The sequence below is a fragment of the Talaromyces atroroseus genome (assembly GCF_001907595.1).
Source record: "Talaromyces atroroseus strain IBT 11181 chromosome Unknown scaffold_10, whole genome shotgun sequence".
NCBI lineage: Eukaryota > Fungi > Ascomycota > Eurotiomycetes > Eurotiales > Trichocomaceae > Talaromyces > Talaromyces atroroseus.
The window spans coordinates 463,626-487,687 of NW_017971442.1; the positions used below are offsets into that span (position 1 = coordinate 463,626).

General features: G+C 47.5%; 7 protein-coding genes across 7 annotated transcripts; 3 read left to right on the forward strand and 4 right to left on the reverse strand.

Moving 5' to 3' along the window:
* Window positions 1-987: 987 nt before the first annotated feature.
* On the reverse strand, window positions 988-5,716 carry UA08_06961 (DNA polymerase delta catalytic subunit; the record flags this gene model as incomplete). The annotated part of the gene is made up of 7 exons (XM_020262285.1): window positions 988-1,461; window positions 1,519-1,665; window positions 1,724-1,819; window positions 2,387-2,948; window positions 3,026-4,836; window positions 4,895-5,269; window positions 5,321-5,716. 7 exons carry the CDS (start codon window positions 5,714-5,716, stop codon window positions 988-990), a joined length of 3,861 nt encoding a protein of 1,286 aa, XP_020117932.1.
* Window positions 5,717-9,427: 3,711 nt separating this feature from the next.
* UA08_06962 (hypothetical protein) lies at window positions 9,428-11,821 on the forward strand (the record flags this gene model as incomplete). The annotated part of the gene is made up of 1 exon (XM_020262286.1): window positions 9,428-11,821. One exon carries the CDS (start codon window positions 9,428-9,430, stop codon window positions 11,819-11,821), a length of 2,394 nt encoding a protein of 797 aa, XP_020117933.1.
* Window positions 11,822-12,002: 181 nt separating this feature from the next.
* On the reverse strand, window positions 12,003-13,742 carry UA08_06963 (hypothetical protein; the record flags this gene model as incomplete). The annotated part of the gene is made up of 3 exons (XM_020262287.1): window positions 12,003-12,770; window positions 12,822-13,514; window positions 13,611-13,742. The coding sequence occupies 3 exons, from the start codon at window positions 13,740-13,742 to the stop codon at window positions 12,003-12,005; spliced, it is 1,593 nt and encodes a 530-aa protein (XP_020117930.1).
* Window positions 13,743-14,243: 501 nt separating this feature from the next.
* Window positions 14,244-15,750, reverse strand: UA08_06964 (hypothetical protein; the record flags this gene model as incomplete). Its single annotated transcript, XM_020262288.1, has 7 exons — window positions 14,244-14,619; window positions 14,673-14,703; window positions 14,772-14,839; window positions 14,888-15,005; window positions 15,073-15,257; window positions 15,331-15,524; window positions 15,595-15,750. The coding sequence occupies 7 exons, from the start codon at window positions 15,748-15,750 to the stop codon at window positions 14,244-14,246; spliced, it is 1,128 nt and encodes a 375-aa protein (XP_020117931.1).
* An 876-nt stretch (window positions 15,751-16,626) lies between these two features.
* On the forward strand, window positions 16,627-17,959 carry UA08_06965 (hypothetical protein; the record flags this gene model as incomplete). The annotated part of the gene is made up of 2 exons (XM_020262289.1): window positions 16,627-17,472; window positions 17,528-17,959. 2 exons carry the CDS (start codon window positions 16,627-16,629, stop codon window positions 17,957-17,959), a joined length of 1,278 nt encoding a protein of 425 aa, XP_020117928.1.
* Window positions 17,960-18,573: 614 nt separating this feature from the next.
* UA08_06966 (hypothetical protein) lies at window positions 18,574-20,524 on the forward strand (the record flags this gene model as incomplete). The annotated part of the gene is made up of 4 exons (XM_020262290.1): window positions 18,574-18,723; window positions 18,781-18,829; window positions 19,010-19,467; window positions 19,532-20,524. 4 exons carry the CDS (start codon window positions 18,574-18,576, stop codon window positions 20,522-20,524), a joined length of 1,650 nt encoding a protein of 549 aa, XP_020117929.1.
* Window positions 20,525-20,685: 161 nt separating this feature from the next.
* UA08_06967 (hypothetical protein) lies at window positions 20,686-23,838 on the reverse strand (the record flags this gene model as incomplete). The annotated part of the gene is made up of 1 exon (XM_020262291.1): window positions 20,686-23,838. One exon carries the CDS (start codon window positions 23,836-23,838, stop codon window positions 20,686-20,688), a length of 3,153 nt encoding a protein of 1,050 aa, XP_020117936.1.
* Window positions 23,839-24,062: the final 224 nt, after the last annotated feature.

The window sequence follows — 24,062 nt, forward strand, 5'->3', positions numbered from 1 at the left end:
TTCTGATAGGCCAAGTCAACGGTTTGTTTAATGACTTTTCTAAGCGTCCAAGTCTAGAACTTTCTTCAATAAAGTGACTTTTCTAGAGTCCAAGTCAACAGGCTTTTTTTCGGGAGACAAAAGCGAATGGATTTAAGCAGTTTGAGGTGCAAGGTGAGAGCAGTTGATGGTGGATAGGTATATTCGTTTCTGTGCAAGCCTCAGTTTCACAGCGCCAAGATCCCAGATATCATAAAATCAATTTAACGATTGTCCTCTCAGCCTTTTTTTTGGTTTTTTTCTGACGTTTTTGAGGTTTTTTAACAGAACACGCACAAAACCCGGTTAATCTTGAACTTTTACTGCGCACAGGGTCTTCTCTTCGAAATCTTTTATCCTTCCGTACAATCAAGTGGTCACAATGTGCCTAGAGAAAAGAAAAGAAAAGGAAGAGGAAGAGGGCGCGCGTGGCAGGCTCATCTTATAGACAATCTCAAGCACTGTATCCATGGTTCGTTGTCGACTGTGATCGCTGCCTGCTCTAGGCATATCCTGATGTTTTTGATCGAAAGGACATAAAAATGGCGGGGGATCAACAGTACTGAGAGATCCGTCAAATTGAGTTTGCTAGGATCCATGGGCCAATGATCGACAGGGTCTTTTTGACAGGCAGGCAGCCAAATCTTCGCGGAGTCAGACACTAGGATGGTCTATGCTACAAGTCAAATCGATAAGTTCTCTAATATAAAGTTCAAATATCGCTGATTCAATGGTCTTATGCTGCCTGTAGTAACAGAATTGAGTTCGGGATCCCCCAGGCATCCGCTTCGACCAGGTACGGGTAAGGATATGACTCGAAATACCCCAGAAAACCAAAATCTGCGAACACAATTGTAAAACCCAATTTTTGCAAAGTCAATTGGCCGGCTGTGATTGCCTGTTGGATACGTTCAGAGATCAGCCTAGAACAAGACGTCCGGTCTGGCTGCCTATTTCGTTCCCATCGCGCTAGTTCGAGTTCTTGGAACGTTTTGATCTATTTTTGGCCGACCAAGAAGAAGAGCCATTCCTCGATGAGGTGCTGTCCCGTCTCCTCTTCTTGTCTGTCTCGGCGCTCGACTTTTTTCGTCTCTCTTCCTTCAATTTCAGGCGCCGCTCAACCTCCTCCGAAATATCGTCCTTCTGCAACGCGACGGGTACAAAGTCTTCCACATCATCCTGCGCTCCGGGGATCTCCCGTTTCGTCCTGGGCCGTTTTCGTGATGACTGGCTACCCTGATCGGTGCTTACTTGCGATTCCGAAAATTCGCTCTCCCGGGATCGCTTCCTAGCCCCACCACCTTCGCTCATTGTACTTTCGGCTTCATCAATATTCCATTTCGTTCCTTTTCCGTTGATTTTCGTGGTCGGACGTGGCTTTCTCGCTTTCAATTTCTCCCTTAAATTTCCTGTCGCAGTTGCTCTGCCAATACCAATAGAAGTCTAGGAAATAAACCGTATAAGTAGACGGAAGAGTAAAAGAACATAGAAATAACTTACAAGTTGTTTTCTTATCGCCGTAAACTGGTCAGCCAACTTTTGCGCGCTTTCCAGGATCCGTGAAATAGTCTGCGGTGTTTTGTTGGAGTCGAGCGACTCAATGAGATGCAAATGCGATGACAGACTAGACTCATGATAGTCTAAAGTCTGGATATGCGATGGCAATTTAGCCATTGTAAGGTCAGACACGGTCAAAGATACTCACCTCCGAGAGTCGCGCTGTCGCAGCAGAGCTTTCGGTCGGCTCTTGGCCAGTAGGCGATATCACATGATTCAGCACTGGCGCCATCTCCTCATTCTGCTATAGACGCCACCAGCCAGTCTCTATGGGGTAAGCTGAATTCCCGAGTGGTTTATTCACTGCTCAGGGTGCAGAGATGAAGTCGAAATTAAGCATCAAAACATTTCTGGGAAGGTCCCCACTCGAACTAGCTGCATGCCAAGCATCGCCGCCAGGGGATCCGTGACGCATTCGTCACTTATCCCCACAGCACGGGCCTTATCTCCGGCTCTTGTATTACTACACTATACCCTGTACGCTAGATAGTACTTTGCTGCCTAGAAAACCGCTATATACGAGTTTGGTGATAATGCATCAATGAGATGTATTATTTCATAGAATTCCATACAAGTATCGACGAAGGCGCCTCCAATCCATCAAGTTCCAAACTATAATCATAACAATCGGTGGCTACCATGCCCCAGAATCGTAGTCAAACCTCATTAACTCTTTGCCTGCATCCTCAACATCCTTCTTGGCCTTCATACGCATATAGAAAATCGGGCAATCTCTTGAAGAGCAAATGACCTCGCAATGCAAACTACCCTGGCAGCGTTGGCACTGCGTCCATAACCGGCCGAAGCGTACCTCGAGATCAGACGTCTTCTTCAACGTTTTAGCGTACAGCTCGCCAACTCTAGGTCGGCAATTCTCGCACACTGCGCCAGCCATCTCGTCTTTTCCAACTAGAGGCTTCTTGCAACCCATGCAAGTTTGCGTCTTTTTCGCAAACTTCATCAACCCGCCTAGAGTAGGCGCAGCGACAGAGATAGATCGGGTATGCGCACCAGTCAGCAACTGCGAAGCCTTCTTCTCACCTAAAATGGGTTCGAAGATACGGCCGAGGGGCTTTGCAAGTTGGTTGTCCAGGTAGTACTTGGTATCAATAGGGATGTTGTTCTCCAAGACATAAATCGGGTCCTCTGATTTTTCATAATTCTTTGACCCTCCTGCACCCTTAACAATGACATAGGCAACACGGTCACCCAGTGTAGGTGCAGATCCAGCATCTCGCTTGCGCATACGCTCCGCAAGCTCAACGTGGGCTTGTTTGGCACTGTAGTCTGATTTCGACAGGGCTTTTGTGATCACCAACTTCGACATGTCTACTTTGTTCTGCAATAAATCGGAAATTGTACTTTTGACATAACTGTAGAAACATCATTAGCAATGACCGCAATAATTTATGAGTAAAAATGAGAAAGAAGAATAAAAAAGAGCCCTCACTCTTGTGCGCCATTAACATCTCGATCAATCAGAATCTTGTTCAAAACCGTCTCAATAACTGTCTGTACAAGTCGGCAGTTGTCTCGCCGAACTGTTTCGATACCCTTGGTATCCATTTTATCATACTTCTTTGTATTGGTCCAATAGAGTCCGGCATACCGCTTTTTGTTGATAAGCAGGTACGGAAAGTAAACCTTTTCGAACTCCAACTTGATGGGTTTAATGAATTTAGATGAGACATAATCTGCTGCCTCTTCGCCTAGTTTCATCGCTTCTTCAAGTGTTTTGACTCCAAATTTAACCATCACAGAGTCAGTGTCACCGTATATGACCTGGGCATCATGGGAATAGCCATTCGCTATTGTATATTTGGCTTCAACTTCCGCCTTCGTCTTCTCAATCATTTGACGGCCATAACTGGTAGTACTACTAGCAATTTCCAAGCAGGGAAGCTTGCCCACGGTTGCACCGGTAAGACCGTACACACTATTGGCGCTGATCTTCAGTGCAAGCTGACGACCGTTCAAGACGGCCTTCTTGAATGGATCTGTCTCTGTAGCCAATTCCTTTTTTGCCCTTTTTCGCGCACTAAGAAGCTCCTCCAGAATTTGCGACAGCAGACCTTTCCGCACTTTGGTGGTACAAAACATGTCGCCGTTGGGAGTGACAATATAGTCCTCGTCTTTTTTGTAGCCAAAATGTTCCACTGCTTTCTTGTTCAGAAGCGTTGTGTAGCACAAATTATGCGCTTGAATAATCGAAGGATACAGAGATGCAAAGTCAAGAGTCGCAATAGGCACGTCGTAATAGTCTCGAATGGGTTCAATGACCGTAGCACCTTCATAATCGCCTTCATCTTGCTTGCTCAGATTTGGAATTACTAATTGCTGCTCTCTAGCCTTGCGGAAGAGCTGGCTAATGAACTTGACCTGTTGGCCACGTGACAGAAGATAATTAAATGGCACACCCGTGACTCTCGCCATTTCAGTATAGTTAACGAGACACATCAGCTTATCCATTAGTCGCTGTGGAAGATAAGCATCTTTGAGGCAATAGACAGCCAACCGTCTTCTCGAATCTGGGGTTCCATTGAACAGTTCCGTGATCATGGTGTGATGAACGTCTTCTTTCTGTTCACCCAGGAACTCGGCACAAACAGAGTTTAGAGTGTAGCTTCGGAGATGATGATCACGTTGAATTAATTGGAGAAGATCCAATTGGATTCTGCCATTTGTGTTGGTCGATTTTGTGTCTCGGTTCCCCATTTGCTTGCTCGAGAAATTGGTGTCTTTTGCCTCAGATATCGTAGATTTCAGCCTGGTAAAATACGGGAACTGGCGGCATTTTAGATGTTTTGCTCGATCAAGCAGATACGGAAAGTCGAAATTCGCGATGTTGTATCCTATAATGACATCTGGGTCGACTTTTTGAAGAAACTCTGTCCATGCCATGAGCATCTTTGCTTCGTCGTTGAACTCGAAGATTTGAGTATTCACAATTAAGCTGCAGGTATCCAAGACGAAAACATTGCGCACAAAAGGTTTCGACTCCCCATAACGAGTGACAACATTAGCAATTTGGATAACGGGGTCTTGGTTCGGTTCCGGAAAAATTCCTTTTCGGCCTGCGCACTCAATATCAAATGAGAGAACTCGCAAAGGCGCCATTTTTGCCCATTCTCCGTCGTTCGAATGCGCAATGAGATTGTGATAAGAGAGAGATGCTTCAATTTGGCAGTTGGATTGTCGCTTGTGCGCGGGCAACAACTTGTAATCTCCCGCTTTGGCTTCTACCCAGGACATGCCAGAAATCTAGGCCCGAAAGTTAGAGCTTGTTCATTGAATTTGAGAAGAGAAAAAAAAATCTCACCCCAGTGTCAATCATAAACCTCAGCACGTATTGAATATTATCAAAAGTCATGATACCTCCGTCATCTGCTGAAGGCCACAATCCGTTATAGTTGTATGTCGCAATAGACTTTTCTAATCCATTTCGTAACTTGCTGATATGTCTAGGCTCAGTGACCGTAATCTTAATATAGAATGATTTCTTATTCCCCTGAAATCCATAAAGGTTTTCTTTCTTCATCAGATGTGTGGATTGGATCATGCGTGTGTGCGAGGCGAACTTCTGCTCTAGGAACGAGGTGTATTTGGGACAATCTTCCGGAAGGAATCCCACTGGTGCAGCAATCAATAGATAATGTTGAAAATCCTCGACGTGAAGAAGAACAGAATTTCCTTTCTGCAAAGCGTTAGGGAGGAGTTACCGCAGTCAACTTAATTAGGCGCTTACCTCTGTAACTCCGAAAAGCTTCACAGTCGCACGCTCATTCAAAGTTCCCTCTTCAACATCAATTTGCTGAAAACACAGTTTATCCTTGGCAGGGTCGAAGCCATCCAACGGCGGTCGATCCCATTGTTGGTCTTTTTCCGAATTGTTCTCTTTCAACCCATTGATGTCCTGCGTCAATTTCTCTAGGTCCTCTTCGAAACGACTTTTCTGTTGAACCTGACTAGAGCCAAAACTTTTAAGGCCGCTGCTTCGAGGGGGCACCCCCAGACGAGCGGGCGGTTCATCTATATCAAGCTTGCGTTTCTTGGACGCGTTGTTCGGTAACAGGTTCCCGGAGGTCATCGTGGCATCGGTAAGAATGCGCTTCTGCGCCGATTTTAAAGAGGTCTCGGTCATGGCGAGAGATTAAGCGATGGCAGCGCCAAATAAACGGTGTAGAACGGCGGTCATAGAAAGTATTGAACAGTTGCTATCTGTTGGATGGACGCGGAAAAAGGGCATTTCGTGTCGCGCTGGTGACGTGACGGGCAACCACGCTAAGCCGTTTATAGAAAGTCATTTACGCGTCTCGGGACACTTCACGTGACCCGTAACTTACGTCAGCCCACTTGCTCGGCATCAGCCAATAAAAGGCCTCAGCAGTTGCTTCCGGACTGCCGTCCTTCTCCGCATCTCAAGAACGGCGGCGAATGGCTCAAAACCACTACCTCACTTCTAAGCTGCCCTTCCTCGTGGGCCCAAAATGCATTGCGAATCTTATGATGCTTCCAACCAATACTCTTAAGTCTGATCTACTCTTCCGTAGCAACGCTTCCGCTCCGGAGAGCCGAAGAACATTGAGATCACGTCGAACGCATACGAAGAGCAGACTCGGCTGCGTTCAGTGTAAGCAACGGCGGATCAAGGTACTGAGCCGTAATCCATGTCTCGGTACATTCGATGTTAATTCTGTGAGCAGTGTGGTGAGCAGAGGCCAACTTGCAATAACTGCCTCAAACATAGCATAGAGTGCATATACTCTGTCTCGCCGGTGAAAAGTCGCTTGTTGGCCCAGAATGCAGCTACGCAGGCAAATCCTACCAGCAGTAGTAGCACATTTTCTTCGAATTTAATCAATGTGCCTGAAAACGGCCATGCAAGTCACACGACGTCGTCATCAGTAGCTCTAGGGAACTCTGACCCTCTTTTGATATTGGACCCCCAACGAGACGGTCGACTTCCTTCGGACCTACATTTACGGGACTTGGAATTGATGCATCATTACTGTATAAGTAGCTACAGAACCATTTCGCAGGATGACGAATTTGCAGAGCCTTTTCGAAATGAAGTCCCCAAGGTCGCCATGTTACATCCGTTCCTGATGCACGGAATTCTGGCTTTGTCTGCGCTGCATCTGGCATATTTGAACAAGAACAGTGACCGAGCTAATGAATACGACGAGCTTGCTACTGGGCACCAGACATTGGCATTGGCATTATTTAGGAAAGAGCTAGATAATATAACGCCAGCCAATAGCGGGGCTATGTTTGTCTTCTCTTCCATTGCAACTATACTAGCCTTTGCCTCTCAACAGATATCTCGGGTACACTCACTGTCACCAATCGAGGAGATGCTTCAGATTGCCAACTTATGTCGGGGAATTGCAAAAATCCTTGAAACATCAAAGCAGTGGATGGAGGGCTCAAATAGCTGGATTTCAGACCTGCTGTCCAGCAGACGATCAGCAAAAATCCATCCTCTTCCCGCAGATGTCGATGCAAAGCTCTCTGCAGTGTTCAAACTCAATGCTGACTTGACAAGAACTGGTTTCAACATTGAGGAAGCGGTTGCATGTGAAGAGGCAATTTCTCAGCTCTCAACATCTTTTCAGCAACTGCACTCTGGCTACGACGCTGTTACTGTGTTTAGGTGGCCCATCGTCGTGAAGCCTATTCTATTTGCTAATCTAAGAGACCGACGGCCGATGGCTTTGGTTGCATTGGCACATTATTGCATATTGTTACATGAAATGGACGACCGCTGGTGGCTAAAAGGCTGGCCCCGCCGTCTGTTGCAGTCGATATATAGTCTGCTTGATCCTTCTTGGAGAGAACATATACGATGGCCACTAGAGGCTCTGGGATTGTTGGCTTAAATACATTATTTTTCATCTCATCTCCTTCTGTGGTGGAGCAAGGCGCGAATTCGGGTATTGATGACTACTTTCAAGAGCAACCGCGTCAAAGCAGATAGTGAACATTCTGCAACTACTACACGTGTTAAGGCTCCCACTCGTCAAAAAGTCGGCTCCATCTATATCCACTCACTATGTGAGTTCCAAAAGGCGAAGAGAAATCATGCGGAGTGCAATTTATGTGCCCATATTGTTTTTCCTTCATTTTTACTGAGAGAGATGTCGAGCATTGTAATGTATAACTACATGGGACTACCTTCTTGACTCTCAAACAAGCCTCAAACATCTTGTGATTCTGGGAATACAATGTGCCAATTAGTTTACAGAAGCACTCATTTACCCACTTACACCTAAACATCTTCCACTTATTATGTGGTGCTGATTTCCTACAGCCTACAGGAGCGCCTAGCTCGCAGTAACTAGTAACTAACTAGTAGCCGCCATCAGGAGTAGTAGGTGCAATCTAGTCTAATCCAACACGTTCAGTCCTTCCGACAGTATACCATTCATCCTACTTCTCCCTCTTTCTCTCTGCCCCTTGTTTCCAAGTGCCTCTGGATACAGTCAATCATGGCCAATAGTACCGACTATGAGATTAACCTGGAACCCTCGGATGTCACATTCCCTGAGATGCTGAAGCAAGGTAAAAACTCGGTTGTTTTTAAGGTTCTCGTCCACCATGCACTATGTATATTCAAGGTGGTGGGTAGAGTCAATCATTTATTCTTATTATGCATCACTGACGGTTCAAAATATCATGGTAGGGCTCGAAATCCAGCCAGTCAACCCGGCCGTGAATACAATCTTTTTATCCGGGAATCGACCGCTTACAACCGCCTGAAACAACGAGGCTTCTGTGAAAGAAGGGTTATTCCTGACCTTTATGGGATAACTAAACAGATCCAGCCTATTTACTGGCCAAGTTTGTCTATGTTTCTTGACGACTAGCTGCTTCCTGATCCTATTCTTATCGAATGCATCCCAAATTTGCAAGAAGTAAGCTTAAAAAAACTTCTCCAAAGATCGCACTGATAAACTTCGCCAAATTCTTGATGACATGCATGAGGCAGGAGTTTAGCATGGTGACGCTTCGCCCCGGAATATGATGGTATCTCTAGAGCCAGATAGAGAGAGAGTGCTCTGGGTTGATTTTGATACTGCTCAGACGTTCCCAGAAAACAGCCCTCTTACATCGTGGCAACAAAAATGGCTGAAGGATGAGGACGCTTTGGTGGACTAATTTTTTTAGAACTTGGTAGGTTTTGTCGTGCTTAATTGATTTCATTTTTTGTTTATATTTTATTCCTTTATTTTTGGCTACTAGCTAATGTTACGCAGGCTTTGGATTATGAGGAAGGGAAGCTGAATCGAGTTTGGAAATATTATTACGAGTACAATTAACCGGTCAAGATACGGCCAGGAACGCTTGTCACGATTAATGTCTGATGTGACTAAGTTAATATAGCCCGTTGGCATGAATATCCCCAAATTAGATACATCTTCACAATTTATACAGAATCATCTAGAAGTATACATCTTAGTACGTTCTGATTCGCTCCTTACAGCCCCGCCGCACGTGACCTTATGCGAAACCAGTCATTGCGTTAGGCAGAGAAGATGAGCTGTTCAAATAAACAACAATTGGACTTTAGACTCTCATCTAGCCGAGAGTGTCTTTCGCTACTTGGTCCTTCACGATGTCTTCGTGCGCTTCGAACTAGAGCTCTGTTGAGCTACGAGTCGTCAAATCTCAGAATCGCCACGGTCGTTTCCCACATTCCTTCAACGCCATACATATTCAGCATTTCTTGCGATGCTCTCACATTAGAATTTATTTCCATGTAAACTATCTCGCATACTGTCTCTTATTTCCTTGAACTTTCTCATGACAGAGGACGGACTTTACACCTTATCGGTGTGTCAGATCCGTCGACATGTCCATGTTCCGCTCTGCAGCGGATATCTCATCGTCCGATCCAGAGTCTAGCTCGGAGGACTATGGAAGTGACAATGATAATCTGTCAGAAATCCATGTCGACGCCAATGAATTCGCAGCTCCGCCCTCGGCCAGTTTAGATGAGCTACTCCTGGAGGACGACTACGACATCCCTACTCCAAGCCGCCTTGAGCCAGGAAACGTGCTTGGAGGGGCCTTGGATCTGGACGCTGATGGGCATGCATCTGTCATGACATCTGCCTTGCTGGAGTTCTTTTGTCTCAGTCGTGCTGCGGATATCCTCAATGCACAGCCTGGATCATATGGTCAATTTACACGTGACTCTGTGGAAACCAAGCAACTTGCGAAGAAAATGTTTCGTTATAAGTCGCAATTTTTGTCGAATCATGGCATTGTAGCTGGTGGTATTGAAGATGACGACTGGGATAAGATTCGCCAATATTATCGTGACAATCTGGATATGCTTGGGAATGCAGCCATTGGCGACACGGCGAATATAGGCCATGTCCCTGGAAGACATGTCTCTCAAGGAGAAACGAATGATGTTGTTCGTGATACGTTGGCAACTCAGTCACTCATTCCCACTTCAAGGTACTATCAAGGGAGTACTGAGCCTGGCCCTTCGTATAATAACGAATGGAACATACAAAAACGCAAGCCGGTCTCTGCTCCTGGCTACCATGGGCATTCCGAGGGTTTCCTTCATTTGAACAACTTGCTACGATCGCCTCAATCACCCGGGGGTGATAACATGGGGTCTATGGCGTTAGTTAGCACCAAAGTCGAACACCCACTCGATCGTACGTCGCGATATGCATCGGAGTTTGTGGAGGTAAGACTTTTGGGTCGCGGCTCTTTTGGACAGGTTTTCGAAGTAAAACATCATGTGGATGGCCAGAGCTATGCAGTGAAGAAGATACCGCTGAGCAAGTGGAGACTAGAAATGCTAAAGCAAGAAGGCGTGCAGCATCTGGAGCACATTTTGAAAGAAATCAGGACGTTGGCTCGCCTGGAACATAAGAATGTTGTTCGCTACTTCGGCGCTTGGATTGAAGAGAGACATGCGTATCCGGAAAGCGAAGCGTTGGATCAAGGAGAAGAGATGCATATGACATTGGAATCGCCTAAACGCGACGATCCTGCGGAAGAGGATCAGAGTTTTGGGATTGTTTTTGGCCTGTCTAGCAACGACGGCGAGGATGATCACAATAAGCACAGCAGCGACAGCAATAACAATAGGAGATCGTATTCTCACAGTCAAGAAGTCGGCTCCTGGTCTGATCCTCACCAGCGTCGAGGTAGCCGCTTCACAAACGCGTCTTCGCTGTCGAAGAAGAGCATAGCAATCAGTAGTGAAGACGAAGATGAGGACGTCGAGTCTATTCAGCGCAATTTCAGTATCCCGAAAGCCGGAGTTCTCTCCCACGATTACACTTCAACCTGGGATCCTACCGACACCGATATTTTCACTAATGACATGAGCGACGACCAATCAAAGCTCCAGCTTACACGCCGCGATAAACCACAAAATCAGACGGTTGTTCTTCATATCCAGATGTCGCTACATCCGCTTACCCTCAGCACGCTCCTTAATCCCAGGCACGGCAATTACAATAATATCGGCCGTCCGCCCTTGGTGCGACATTGCTTTCACCTTCTGCCTTCTTTGAGAATATTACTTGGCATACTGTCGGGAGTAGAGTATCTCCATTCCAAAGGGATAGTTCATCGTGACCTGAAACCGGCCAACATATTCCTCTCAACACGTGAAGACGACGAGGATATCTGCCATTCATGCCACGGCACAAATAGTGGACGCATTGCCCGTCAATACCGTCCTCGCATAGGTGATTTCGGACTTGTTGCAGATATTTCTCATTGCACCGAGATGCAGGCTTCCGATGATGGCGTAGTCACCGTACAGAAGAGTACGGCAGAACATAGGAGATTTCGACACGTCGGTACGGAATTCTACTATCCACCGAAGAAACCCCAAGCATCTACCCCCGGTCAGGAATCGAGTGACTACTCTGCGATAAATGAGAAGCTAGATGTGTTTGCATTGGGCGTGATTTTGTTTGAGCTTCTCTATCGTCTGGATACGAAAATGGAGCGACAGCTTGTTTTGTCCGAGCTCACTCGCCGGGGCCTGCAGGATGGCATTGTCAGAATCCCGCACGACTTTGAAGATAAGATTGATTGTGGCAGGGTGAAGTTGGCTAATGGCATGTCAGTGGCTAGATCAGTGTCGACTTGTATTAAAGGAATGCTTGAGCCCGACACTCAGAGACGATGGACTTGTAAAGATGTTCGCAAGTCCCTGCAAGAGATAGTTTTGCTGATAGAGAAGGAGCCCTTTCTTCGAAAGTAAGCTTTGTTTTTACGCGAAAAGATGGTGTCTACGCATATATATACATACAGTTTAGGTGTATTTTCCAACATAGTGCTAGTGCCTAGCTAAATGAAAGATCTCCAGATATTGACAAACGTCTGCTTCTTGGTTCTGCTGCCAGGGGCTTTTGTAAATATTATTTACCTATATACGAGTACGACTAAGCAGCCTCGTCATGTTTGTTGCTAATTGTTGCACCATCCTCAGTAAAGGCAAGAGTCCTGCTCAATATGGTAGTCCACTGACGGACAACATGGCCCTTGAGGATAAGACCGATCATGATGATATCGACAAAGACGATGAAGAAGGCCCCCATCCCCCACATCCAGCCTACGCCAACGGCCGTCTGCCAGTCAGTGGAAATGAAGACGGAGATCAGGCCAAAGGAGACGCGGTAAGCGTTCAGCGAGACGGAAGCCTCGACGGGGTTATGTAGAAAGCATTCAATGATGTAGTTGTAGCAGACCGGCAAGGCGAGAAGAGCACTGAACCAGATTATGAAGGAACCTACAGCAAGGACCATGAAATGCAGATGGTATTGCAGACCAGCCCCCCATAGACCGAGGCCAATGGGCAGCAGGAGGGATGGCAGGATAGTGTTTGCTAGACGATATTCAGTGTGCCAGGTGCCACCGCGGTGACGAGCGACCCAGAGAGGAGTCTTGTCGTTGAAGAAATAGCCATACACCTGGGCGCAGAAGATGCCAACCCATGCGGCCATGGTGAAGAAGGCCATTTGTAGCGAAGAAAACCCATAGCCCCCGGCGGCAACGGGAGGCTCCAAATATGTAGCCAGAGTAGAGGCTTGCATGACGGGCAGACCAAGGGCGATGAAAATATACGTCCCCATCAAGAGGGTGATGGGAGCAAAAGTGATCTGGAAAGGGATGATGGCACGTTGCACCTGCTCGTAGATTAGCTCAGCTTTCTGTGTAAGAAGAGTATGTGCAGATACAAAGGCATCATCATGATAACTTACAAATTCCTTGCCTTTGCCGGCGGGCTGCGTACGTATGCCTGGAAGGTAGGTGGCGATCCTGTTGGCTAGCCAGCTCTTGGGCAGGGGAGCACGGCCAGGAACGACGGCATCGCGGTCGTAGGTGGTTTCTTCGACAAAGACGAAGACGAGAATGATTGCAGCGCCGACTGGGCCGAGGGTCCACCAGAAGACAAGGTCCCAAGGGTTGTTATTGGCGATGAAGCCTCCAAGCGTTCCTCCGCCGACGACAGCAAAGATGACTATAATCTCGAAGACAGCAAAGGCCTTTCCACGCTGGTGCAGAAAGAACATGTCGACAATATATCCACTGCCCAGAATGGCCGGGATACCGCCGAAGAGGCCGGTGAAGAGTCTGGAGATGGTGAAGGGAATGTAGTCATTGGCGCCAGTCATCTCACCACCCCATATCTGGCCCGCGAAGATGCCCACGAGACTCCAGAAGATGACGGCGCTCCGTCCGATCACTCCAACCAAGGGGATAAAGAAGAAGGGGCCGGCGACCCAGCCGGCAAGACCAGCGGCCACGGAGTAGAGCAGGTCGTTTGCCGTCCTGTTGTAAGCTGGCACCTGCGACATGAAGGTGAGCATGTTGGAATTGGGCGACATCTGAGCTGCAAAGGCAGCTAGACAGACGCTGGCGAAGATGATGATCTTCTTTCTCATCGGCCAGTTCTGTGCGCTGTCAGGTCATGGACTTTTCTTTTTCCTTTTTTTCTTCTTTTCTTTCTCTCTTTTCTTTTTTGGACAGGACAAGCATCTGATTCTTACCAATGGATCTTCTGGATCGTCCGTGGGCTGCGGAATCAGAACGACATCACGACCATGCTTGTCAGTGACCACCTTTTGAGGTGTGGCAGTAGTCAGCGTGCCTTTTATCTCCTCAGAAGCCGTTTCAGACATGATGGCAATGCTTGTGACAGTGTGACATGAAGCAGAAGAGGAATGTACAGATAGAAAGGAACCAAAGGGAATATATCGTCTCCCTTTCTCCGGCCGTGCCCAGCGCACTTTTCATCTTCTAGCTGCTGCAACGGCCAAGCATGATGCACAAAGGTGGATTCTAGCTGTACAACTTTGTTGGCCGTCGGGGCTGTAGCTCAGCCGGGTTAATAATTCAGGATTGGTGGCGTTTTCCAGATTAAATGCTACCAGGGAGGGTATGTGACAATACAGGCCATTACCGCACGGGACACGGCCAAGCCCTAATTCTTTCTCACCAACTAACACTTAGCATATTCTCGCTTATGCGCCTCTATACTTTTTATTATCTTTATGATTGTAGCCCTAACCTTGACTCCCTAGGTTAGGTAGGCATTCTAGGATGTGATATCGCTATACTAACCTACGTAGGTAATTTGAGCTCATATAGTTATGTATACATGCCATTATGTAAAAGGCCGTCTACAGATTGATGTTTTGGTATGCTACGTCCGATACCAGCATTTCATCACTGGATCGGTTTGTTGGGCCCTCGCGATCTGAGTGGGAGACCTGGACGTCAGTCGTCTTGATGATTCCATGGCCTTTGCTCGCCCACAGCCTCTTATGACTGTCGCCGTCTGATCCGAGTTCGTCAGGCAACTCCTGCATCTGGCGGTGTTGTGATGTAGTGAGCCAGGAATGGTGGGACCTCTGACCGGAACGGGACATGTTATTGAGAGGAATGGAGCGTGATCGCGGATCTGATTTCGAGTAGTACGTTGTAACAGCGTTATGACCAAGTAAGGGACGAACAGAGGGTGCTGCAGCTGCGATGACGCCGAATGTTGCTTCGAGCCTGGCAAATCTTAGTATCACTTTTTCACCCGATTCTGAGATTTCGACACTTACTCTGCCCACTTGAAGAGCGGAATAAGATCCCCTGTTAGTCAAACAAATAAGTCAGTGACAAAACCAAACTATAGACAAGATAGGACATAATAAACACACAGGTTGGATCCGTGGTAGAAGTTAGGCTAGGAACTAAAAGAGTACGCGCAAGGGCAAAACCTCCACTCCTGTATATACATTAGCCATATCTATATGACGATTTTCGGCCGACGTACGCGAATCCCAGCGCCATGATGGCGCACACGCCGATTTTGATTCTCAAGATAATCTTGACATTCCAGAGGAACATGATGGGCAGAGCCGAAAGAATGAAGTCGGTCGCGGCGGCAATGGCTATGTATCACTTTGCATTAGACTCGATAGATAGCAGTGCAAAAGCAAATTGAGACACGGCACTCACATCCTTGGGCTATTCCAAGCGCGTCGATTGCCGTGTCCGACCAGCAATGCCCGTCAATTGATTTGTTCCAGTTGTATTCAACGGGGGTACATTGTGGGAAGATGGCGGCGGCGTCGACAAAGCTTGTGACAGTGTTGAATACGATGAAGGCCCAGAAGAAAGCCTTCCATCGTCTGCTCGTGGGACTGTTGCAGTGAGAACGAAACGACAGTGTTAGCCAGATGCGTCGGTGCAGTGTTCTTGTGTTTAAAAACGTACAATAGTCGTTTCAGGAACAAATTAATCGAGATCTTCACAAACACTGTTGATATAATCAACATAAACTCGGCAATCCGCATGAGCATGATGCCATACGTTGCGTCGGCGATCTTATTCTCCAAGAACTGAATATGTCGACCGACTCCATTGGATGTGCCGCCGATGACCAAGCCCATCGTCACGAACGTGGTGGCCTGTAGTTAGAGGAGGTTAATGTTTCTTTTTTTCTTAATTTTGCACCAACTATGCAGAACATAAGCTCACCATGGCTAGCACGTTGAAAAAGTCATCCCAGTCCAGCATCTTGATAATCCGCAGGCGCACATAGATCCGGAGCGCGGTCAAGATGAAGGCCACAACGCTGGTCAGGATGGTGGGTATAAGGAGCTCAGAGGCCCTATTCACATCTGCCGTTGTCATAGCTGATCCTGACACGCAGTCGCCGTGGAGTGCTCATGGAGAGAGAAGCGAGACTGCTTGCGGCGTGTCCCTTATATCGCAAGGCTGGCTACACCCCAAGTCGGCATACATCCAGGCCAAGGGTTCGCCCAGTTAGCTAGTGCATGCATTAACTATTGCTGCTGTTGCTGATTTTTATCCCCTGTTAGCGCTGCATATTCTACAGACTTGTTACACAGATACAGCCTGTGTCGAGGCCACGGGAAAATTTTCCACAAAACAATGGTAATCCCTGTCTCTTGGACTCGTAAAAGAACGACGCCTCATTCGCCTGCAGGCATGCATGGATGTAGATCCTTGCAAGCTGAGATTGGGGGACCACTTTTAGACCAGGGTCCAGGGTCCATATAGTACTAAGTAGGGACTATATACTCTAGTTATAACTAGCGTAACTAGATGATAGGAGGCGGTTCCCTAGATAATTCTGTAAATTAACTATGACTTAATTAAGTAATAAATTATATAATCTTAGCTCATTGATAGTTATTGTAGTTAATAAGCCCTTGTATACCTAATGCAACCCCTGTACACCGGTTTACCACCTTAGTAAAGCCGCATCATTCTTCTGCATGCATGGCATGATGGCGCGGCCCAAGCCCCCAGCCAGACTGAGCTGAAATTTGCAGAATACGACCTTTGACTCCCACGTTGTGGAATGCAGACATGCTAAATAAATCATCGAACAAAGAACATGTTTCACGGGTAAGCGGCAACACCCCGGTAGAGATCCTGGTAGACTATTTGTACAAATATATATATATATATATATATATGTTTTTTTTTTAGATACATTCAACTGCATACCTAGGTAACATTGCATCTATCCCGGACTCTAACATGAGCCGCACGGAAGGGTTCACCGTCGCTATCGTGGGAGGTGGCATCGGCGGCCTCACTCTGGCCATTGGCCTTCTGCAGCGCGGCGTCTCAGTGCAGATCTATGAAGCAGCATCGGCGTTTGGCGAGATTGGGCTGGGCTTGTCGATTGGCCCAGCTGCCCATCGCGCCATGCCGCTCATTCATCCCCAGGTCCGCGATATCTACGACTCGCTCATCACCACCCACGCAGACAGCCCAGGCTATGAGCAATTCCGCCAGACCTGGTTCGAGGTCATCTGGGCCACGGGGGAAAATGCTGGCCAGCAGCTCATGACTTTGAATGCCTTGCCCTCCGGCCAGACCACGGTGCGCCGCTCCGACTTCCTCAGCGGACTGATCAATCTGATTCCACCCGGCGTGGCCCATTTCGGAAAGCGCCTCTCCAAGCTGGAGGAGAACTCGGCCGGCGTCAGTCTGACATTTGAAGACGGCACATCCGTCCTGGCCGATGTGGTCGTCGGCTGTGATGGCATCCGCTCCAAAGTCAAGGAGTCTCTGTTTCCCGACGACCCCGAGCGAGTGAAGCCACGGTACAGCGGCATGTACGGCTACCGCGCCGTTCTCGACATGGAAACCATGGTGGAAGCCGTGGGCGAACAGCGTGCGAGGGTCTCGACATGGTATATCGGTAACGGCGCCTATGCAATTACCTATCCCATCATGCGCGCGAAGAAGGTCAACGTCGGCCTGTACACGCTGAATGATGCTTGGAACGTCGACGACGCATGGGTTCGCCCGGCCAGCAAGGAGGATATGCATAAGGACTTTGGGCATATGGGGGAATACGTCAACTCGATTATGAAGGTATACCCTCTACCATAAACAACCCCTATAACGTGCGTCTCATTTCGTTTCCTAGTACATGTCCGACGCCTCCCAATGGGCCATCTTCGAGCATCCTCCCATCCCGACGTTCGCAAAATCGAAAGTCGCGATCCTCGGCGATGCTGCGCATGCCTCCACTCCGCATCAGGGAGCTGGTGCCGGCCAAGCCATTGAGGACGCTCATGTCCTGGCCGAGTTACTGGCAGATCCGCACGTAACGTCGCCGGATCATGTTGTTGCCGCTTTCAAGGCATATGATGCTGTGCGGCGGGAACGCAGCCAGAGGGTCGTGACAAGCAGTAAGGAGAATGCAGATCTGCTATGTCTGTGTTATGAAGGTGTCGGCGACGACGGACAGAAGTTGAAGGACACATGGCAGGAGAGGTTCCGCTGGCTGTGGGATGTCGACATTGAAGAGCAGGCCGAGAAGGCCAGGAGGATCATGCTTGATCTGATGCAGAATTAAAACCTGCAGACGGTACACCACTCGGTGCGAAGTTTAACGCATCTCTTGGGATATAAGCTGTATTCCTCTAGCACTCTTGCCATGAGAAAATTATGGAAAAAGATGAAAACATGTATATAAGTCTATATTTATGTCGCAAAAGTTGTATGTAGTAACACAGTGTTACAGCGTTTTGACCGCCTATCATGATTTCAAAGTCTCACCAGCTGGCAGGCCAAATCAAAACCACCCTTTCTCCTCCTTAGAAAGTTCTATCTCTGTCTACTCTACCAAGGTTATCACCAACGAAGTTTGCTGCATGGTGACCCAGAATGAAGTATACGTCGGCCTCCGACCAATCAGACGAGATATTGAACATGCACTAGCCCAATAAAGTAACACTGTCAAGGCTCGCTGCCTCAGGCTGCCCGCGGGATTTATAAAATTCGCCGCAGAGTCAAAAGCATCAAAAACAATATTCAGAACTGACACACACACGAGTCCTCTTTCATCTATTAAACTAATTTTAAGACCATATATTTATACGTGTTTACTAGCTGGGCCAATTCGAAATCCAACATTCTCTCTACCAACGTAATCCGTCTCGCTAGCAGGCCTTGGCGGTTACTCGCTAGATGGATGGTATTCGTCTTGCCGCGAGAAGCTCTATTGAAGCTGCAAACTCCGAAGACCTTGGTGAACTTGCCTACAGTGAGACTGACTCAATCAGTCTGCATGCCTTGTGGGCGGACGTGTCCTCACACCGTACCCAAGAAGCAACTGCTGTATGAACCTAACCAAACGACCCTCAAGACCTCTGTTGTGCTAATTGGTCATACCAGGTGAATGAGGGCTTACTGGTTATTCGACATGTCCTGAAGAATAGACACAGTGAGGCATCATTGGCGGATCACGACAAAGCTTCTGCACAGGAACTATATGCTTGGCTTGCTAAAGTATCTTTGCCATCATCTGAATTCGCGTCAGCCCTTGAGGCCCGTTATTCAGCAAATGGCAAGTCGTTATAGCGACTCCTTTCCTTTAAATTTACATAGACTAATTTTATTGCAGAAGATAAAAATTCCAAACTGCCGGCCAAACTCAAAGCCCAGCAATCAACATTCAACCTTGCCATCTCATGCATCAAGTATCTAAACGACGTATTGCCTGTTCTCGAGGCATCAAACTCGGTGGACATTCTCATGTCTCTTTCAAGCTTCACCTCTCTACATGACCCATGGACAACAAGTACAAGTGTCAATGATGCTCTTGCAGTCCTTGAGCTATGCATGCAACCAGAAAGGCGTTCCAGATGTTGGCCAATTTTAGAGCGTATTTGCGAATCAAACATAAAACCGATATTTGCAAAGACTAAGAATGCTGCTATCACAGCTACCGGTCGCAAGAACCTCCATCCCTTGCCCCGACAGAGGTTTGACGATAGCTTGTTTGATCCCGAAAGCAAGCCATGGAAGCATAAAGACGTCTATGCAACAACTGTTCTGGAATGGATACTTAGACAGTACAACGTAAGTCATATCATTGCTAACCATAACATGTTTCGCAACAAATAACCCATCTAACAAGTTATAGTCTTCCGATATCAATCGCCTAGAGAACCAATTCCATTTCTATGTTCCACCAATCCTGTCTCTAATCGATGACGAGAGTGCCTCTTTCAAGTATCGTGGATGCATGCTTCTCGCCAGCTTCCTCGCACCAATTCGGACAAGTAATTCAGATTTGCTACGACGCACAAACTTGTCATCTGTGTTCGACGACGCACTTACCCCATGCCTCCTGTCCCTACCCTCAATAACTCCTGAAGAAGAAGCTCTACAACTCCTTGGATCAGCCTATCCAGCCCTCCTTCTAACCTTACAGGCCCGTTATCATGTCAGTCGTACCCAAAAAAACAGCGATGACAAAACCGCATACATAACACGCCTCATAACCCTCCTGCGCGATAGCGTCATATCATCTTTCCACCATATCAGTTCATACAGCCCTGCATCGGCAATTGAGGGAGGGTCGTCTCTAGCATCATTTCCATACCTGAGACTATCGACATTCCTGCTCGAACAACTGAGAATACTAGTTAAAGAAATTGGTATCCATACAACAAAATATCTACAAGAAATCATCCCTGTTCTTTATACTACGTTGACGAACCCGTTTGGAACGGCGTCTGTGCCATTACTCCTTGCTGGTGTTGCTGCTGCGCAAGCGGTCATTCTGAACGCATATCCGCGGATATGGCGGTATAGAGGGGATTTTCTGGCTGCCGTTTGTCAGTGTTGGATTAATGTCTTGCAGGATGAATTAGGAACGAGTTATGGTGATGACGCGCAGAAGGATCAGTTGCGTACGGTGAAGTGCAAGTTGCAGGGGACGGTGTACTTGTTGAAGATGGGCGTGCAGGGGGCGGTTACTATGAAGTCAGAAGGTGTGATGGGTGCTGATGGTGAAGAGAACCTTGATACAGAAAACGATGTCAAAGCCCTTGTTGAGGCGGATGAACAATTGAAACCGCTCCTCCAGATAGATGTTGATAGAGATCTGGGTAATGCCTACTTCTTTGATTGAAATCATCTTTTAAAGTATGAAACGCCTGCAGCAGTTGCTAGTTAGATATGTATCTTCAATTGGCATGTAAACAACCTTAGAGATTGGGGGAGGGGGTATCATGAATTTCATCACGGTCATCAATATATCCATTATCGAACTATAACATGGTCCACGGATTATTACAAGTCCACCCTTTGTTTGAACAGGCTTTTCCCCCTCAGCCATTGTCTATATCTCTTATACCTCTTCTTATCATAGTCATCGGCTACAACTGTTAACCCTTCCTGGTTCACATTCAAAAACTCGACGTAATCATTCAAGTCTTCCTCTGCAACAAATGAATCTCGCATCCCCCCAGAGCTGACACCGCTTGCTTTATTGACATACTCCAACAACTCAAGGCTGGCGCCCCGTTCTCGTAGAGACGAAGCTGTTTCAAGATCATCGTCTGATGTGACGACGAGGGGCACTTTCAGCGGATGGTTGATGTAGCGCTCGTACTCTTCGGCTTCGGCGGTGGTGACAGACGGGTTCAGAGACTCTGTTACCAGCTGGCCGAGTGTCCATTGGGCAATTTGGGCTTTACTTGGCGTCGCCTCTGTGCCAGCATTGTCTACCTGAGACGGTGATTGAAGTGACGCAAATCTAGTGATCTGGTCTAGATTGTTTCTGGCCACTGCTCCTTTCATGATACCTGATGGAGGAGGCATTTTCTCTGCAGACGGCGGCTGGTGCTGCCAAGTGTGGATATGATCCATAACATTGGCGCCGCGATAAGTACCGCTCGACTTCCCATTCACGACATCTGGTTCTTGGATCGTTACTCCCTTTCTCTGATGCGATGATGATGGTCGCTGTTGCTGAGCAGCTGCTCGTTCTCGACTGGCTGGCTCGTGCTGGGGTATTCGGACAACGAAAGGGCTCAAGTCGTACCGACCACCTTGTGTAGAGCGAAAAGGCAGGTATTTCATAGTTGAATTTATCCTCAGTGGGTAGATCTTCCCAAAGGACGTCACTGATGTAGGGCGGTAGTATTCTAACCAATAGTCATCATAATATGTCAAAGAATGATCTTTGATCGTGACTGGAGGGGGGCATTTGACATTTTCATCCCCTTTCTCAAGGTATTCTGGCGTGTACCAAGTGATATAATTCGGGCGTTTGATTTTGGACCATGTACGAGGATCCGTATGATGCAGGTAGTAATCCGTAGACAAGTCCCAAAGCATGGGTTGCCCCTGACTGAATATATAATTGCCGAGGAAGAGGTTGTATGCTTCCTGACGCTGCGCATCCAAGAAAGAATTATTGTAGTATCTTTTGAAGCTTTCAACCATATCGCGAGATTGGCTCGTCCATTGATTTGTCTTGCGGTATGTCGCCATCGTGTTGACCAGATGCGATCCACCATATTGAATCGCAATCGTATCTCCGTGATCATGCCACATATTAGTAAACATATTGACAGCATCAGTATCATACTCTATCTGTGTGCCTTCAATAACGCCGAGAGCATGTAGCTGATGTCCCAATGCCCTTTTTCCAATAACGAATTGGGCAGCATTAGTTCGGTCTAAGCAGTCAATGCAATTCGTTCTCACAACTCCGCTTTGAAGTTGCAGGCCCGATTCCTTGTCGTCTCCATTCTTGAAGAAGCCAGTAATGGGAAGAGCATCTGAGGCTATATCCTCAAGAGTGTCAATAACATTCTGATCACGGCTCTTGGAAGCCCGACTCATATCCCACGCCTTGTATATTATCTTCTTGTCTTCTGGTAGGAATTGATTGAGATATGTAATGGCATTGGTGTATTCTTTGAGCAGTTTTGATTCCCGAGGCGTCCGCTCTCTCGCCTTTATCAGATTCAACACATACACCGGTGCCCCATACCGTTCGAAAAGATCATCGAAATGCAATGCAGCCGCCGAATAAAAGGGGTCAATGAGGTTCAGCTCAATGTCAGGCTTTGGGCTCACACCAGTGCTGTCTTGGGTCCAGTATAAAGGGATACTACCACGATGTTGTACGTATGAAGTGTAGCGTGGGTTTGCGTAGAGTTTCGGCCCTGGCGAATGAAAAGATGTGGTTGTCATCTCAGAGACAATTTGCTCGGTCTCGACATCATTAGCAACGTAACCCAGGTCATTGGCACCGCGTTTTAAGAACCTTGCACCAGCAAAAAACCTGGACCGACGAGCAATGATAGTGATATATACTGATCGTCCATAGACTGACAGGACAGACTGATCAACGTAGCCATGGATAATAGGCAGACACCAATCATATGCGGTTTTCATATTGGCCACAGCAGGACCCAGCAGGTGGTGATTCCAAACAAACATGGAATTGTGGTCATATAAGGGGAGTCTGTCAGGATCTTCCCGAATCGATTGGCGTTCTCGAGCAATGTTACGCTGCAGCGTACGTGTGATGTCGTATGAGTTACTAAAATAGAACGATCGAGAAAGGTCGAGGTTGTTCAGTATAGCTATGTAGCGAGCCTCGTCGGGATTCTTCTCGAGCTTGATACGAGACGATGCTGATGTGATAAGAGGTATCAACTCCGTTGCATCTGCTTGATAGATAAAGTGGCCGCCAATATTGGCGACGGAGCTCCTCTTGGTAACCAGCAACATATAATAAGCCGACGTGAACCGGATAAAACCAAGCAATGCCCACGCGCTACATCTGAGTTTCAGGCCGCCCGAGCTCTTGTTACCGTCCTCAATGGTCTCCAGCAATTGGTTCATTTCATGTTTGCTATAAACGATGTCGTCTTCCACCAAGTTCAAGTCATCCGAGTCTGAGGTGCGGTCAATCTTGAGTATCCTGTAGCGTGTGTCTAGTTGATCGATCCCAACCAGATAGTATTTCGTCGATGTCTCGTATAGAGTGAATTTGTGCATACGCACAATGCCCTCTTCGCCGACCTTCTCATAGAAGGATGCCTTGCTCTTCTGAGTCGAGGTCACCGGCGAGCCAGATCGATCAAAGGAGGGAGCTGTGGGTTCCTCGTTGACGCCGGCAAAGTCCCTCTCTTCGGCAGATAGCGACGGGTTGTAAGACAGCTGCGGGAAGGATCGCTCTGGAGCGGCATCGAGCGCATCGTGGTCGGGTGTGCGAGATGTTTTTGACGAAGGCGAATGGACTGTAGAAGGATCGTCGATAGAGTCGGTTAGGAATATCTTGCTTCTGTCTAGCGAAGGGTCTGAGAGCGAGGTCCTCAGTTCTTCTGGCGCCGGCGGCGGTTGCTGGGATGCCGGAGCATCACCAGCCACAGTTTGGGCACTGTTGTTGGCAGCTGCCCGCATGGTTTCTTCTAGGCTCTCCATGGCTTGCCCCTAACTGCATAGCGTAAATGACGGCGTTCCCAACTCATGATAAATGGCTTGTGGTGGTTTAGAGTGGAATGACGTTGACTGGAGGGCGGAGTGGGAAGCTTCGATTTATGCGGGATGATTTCTTAGTGGCAGACCAGACCACATGCGCGATAGTCCCTAGCTAGCTCTCTTGCTTTTATGTCTTCATGAGCTGTATGAGTGTATGTTTTTCCCTT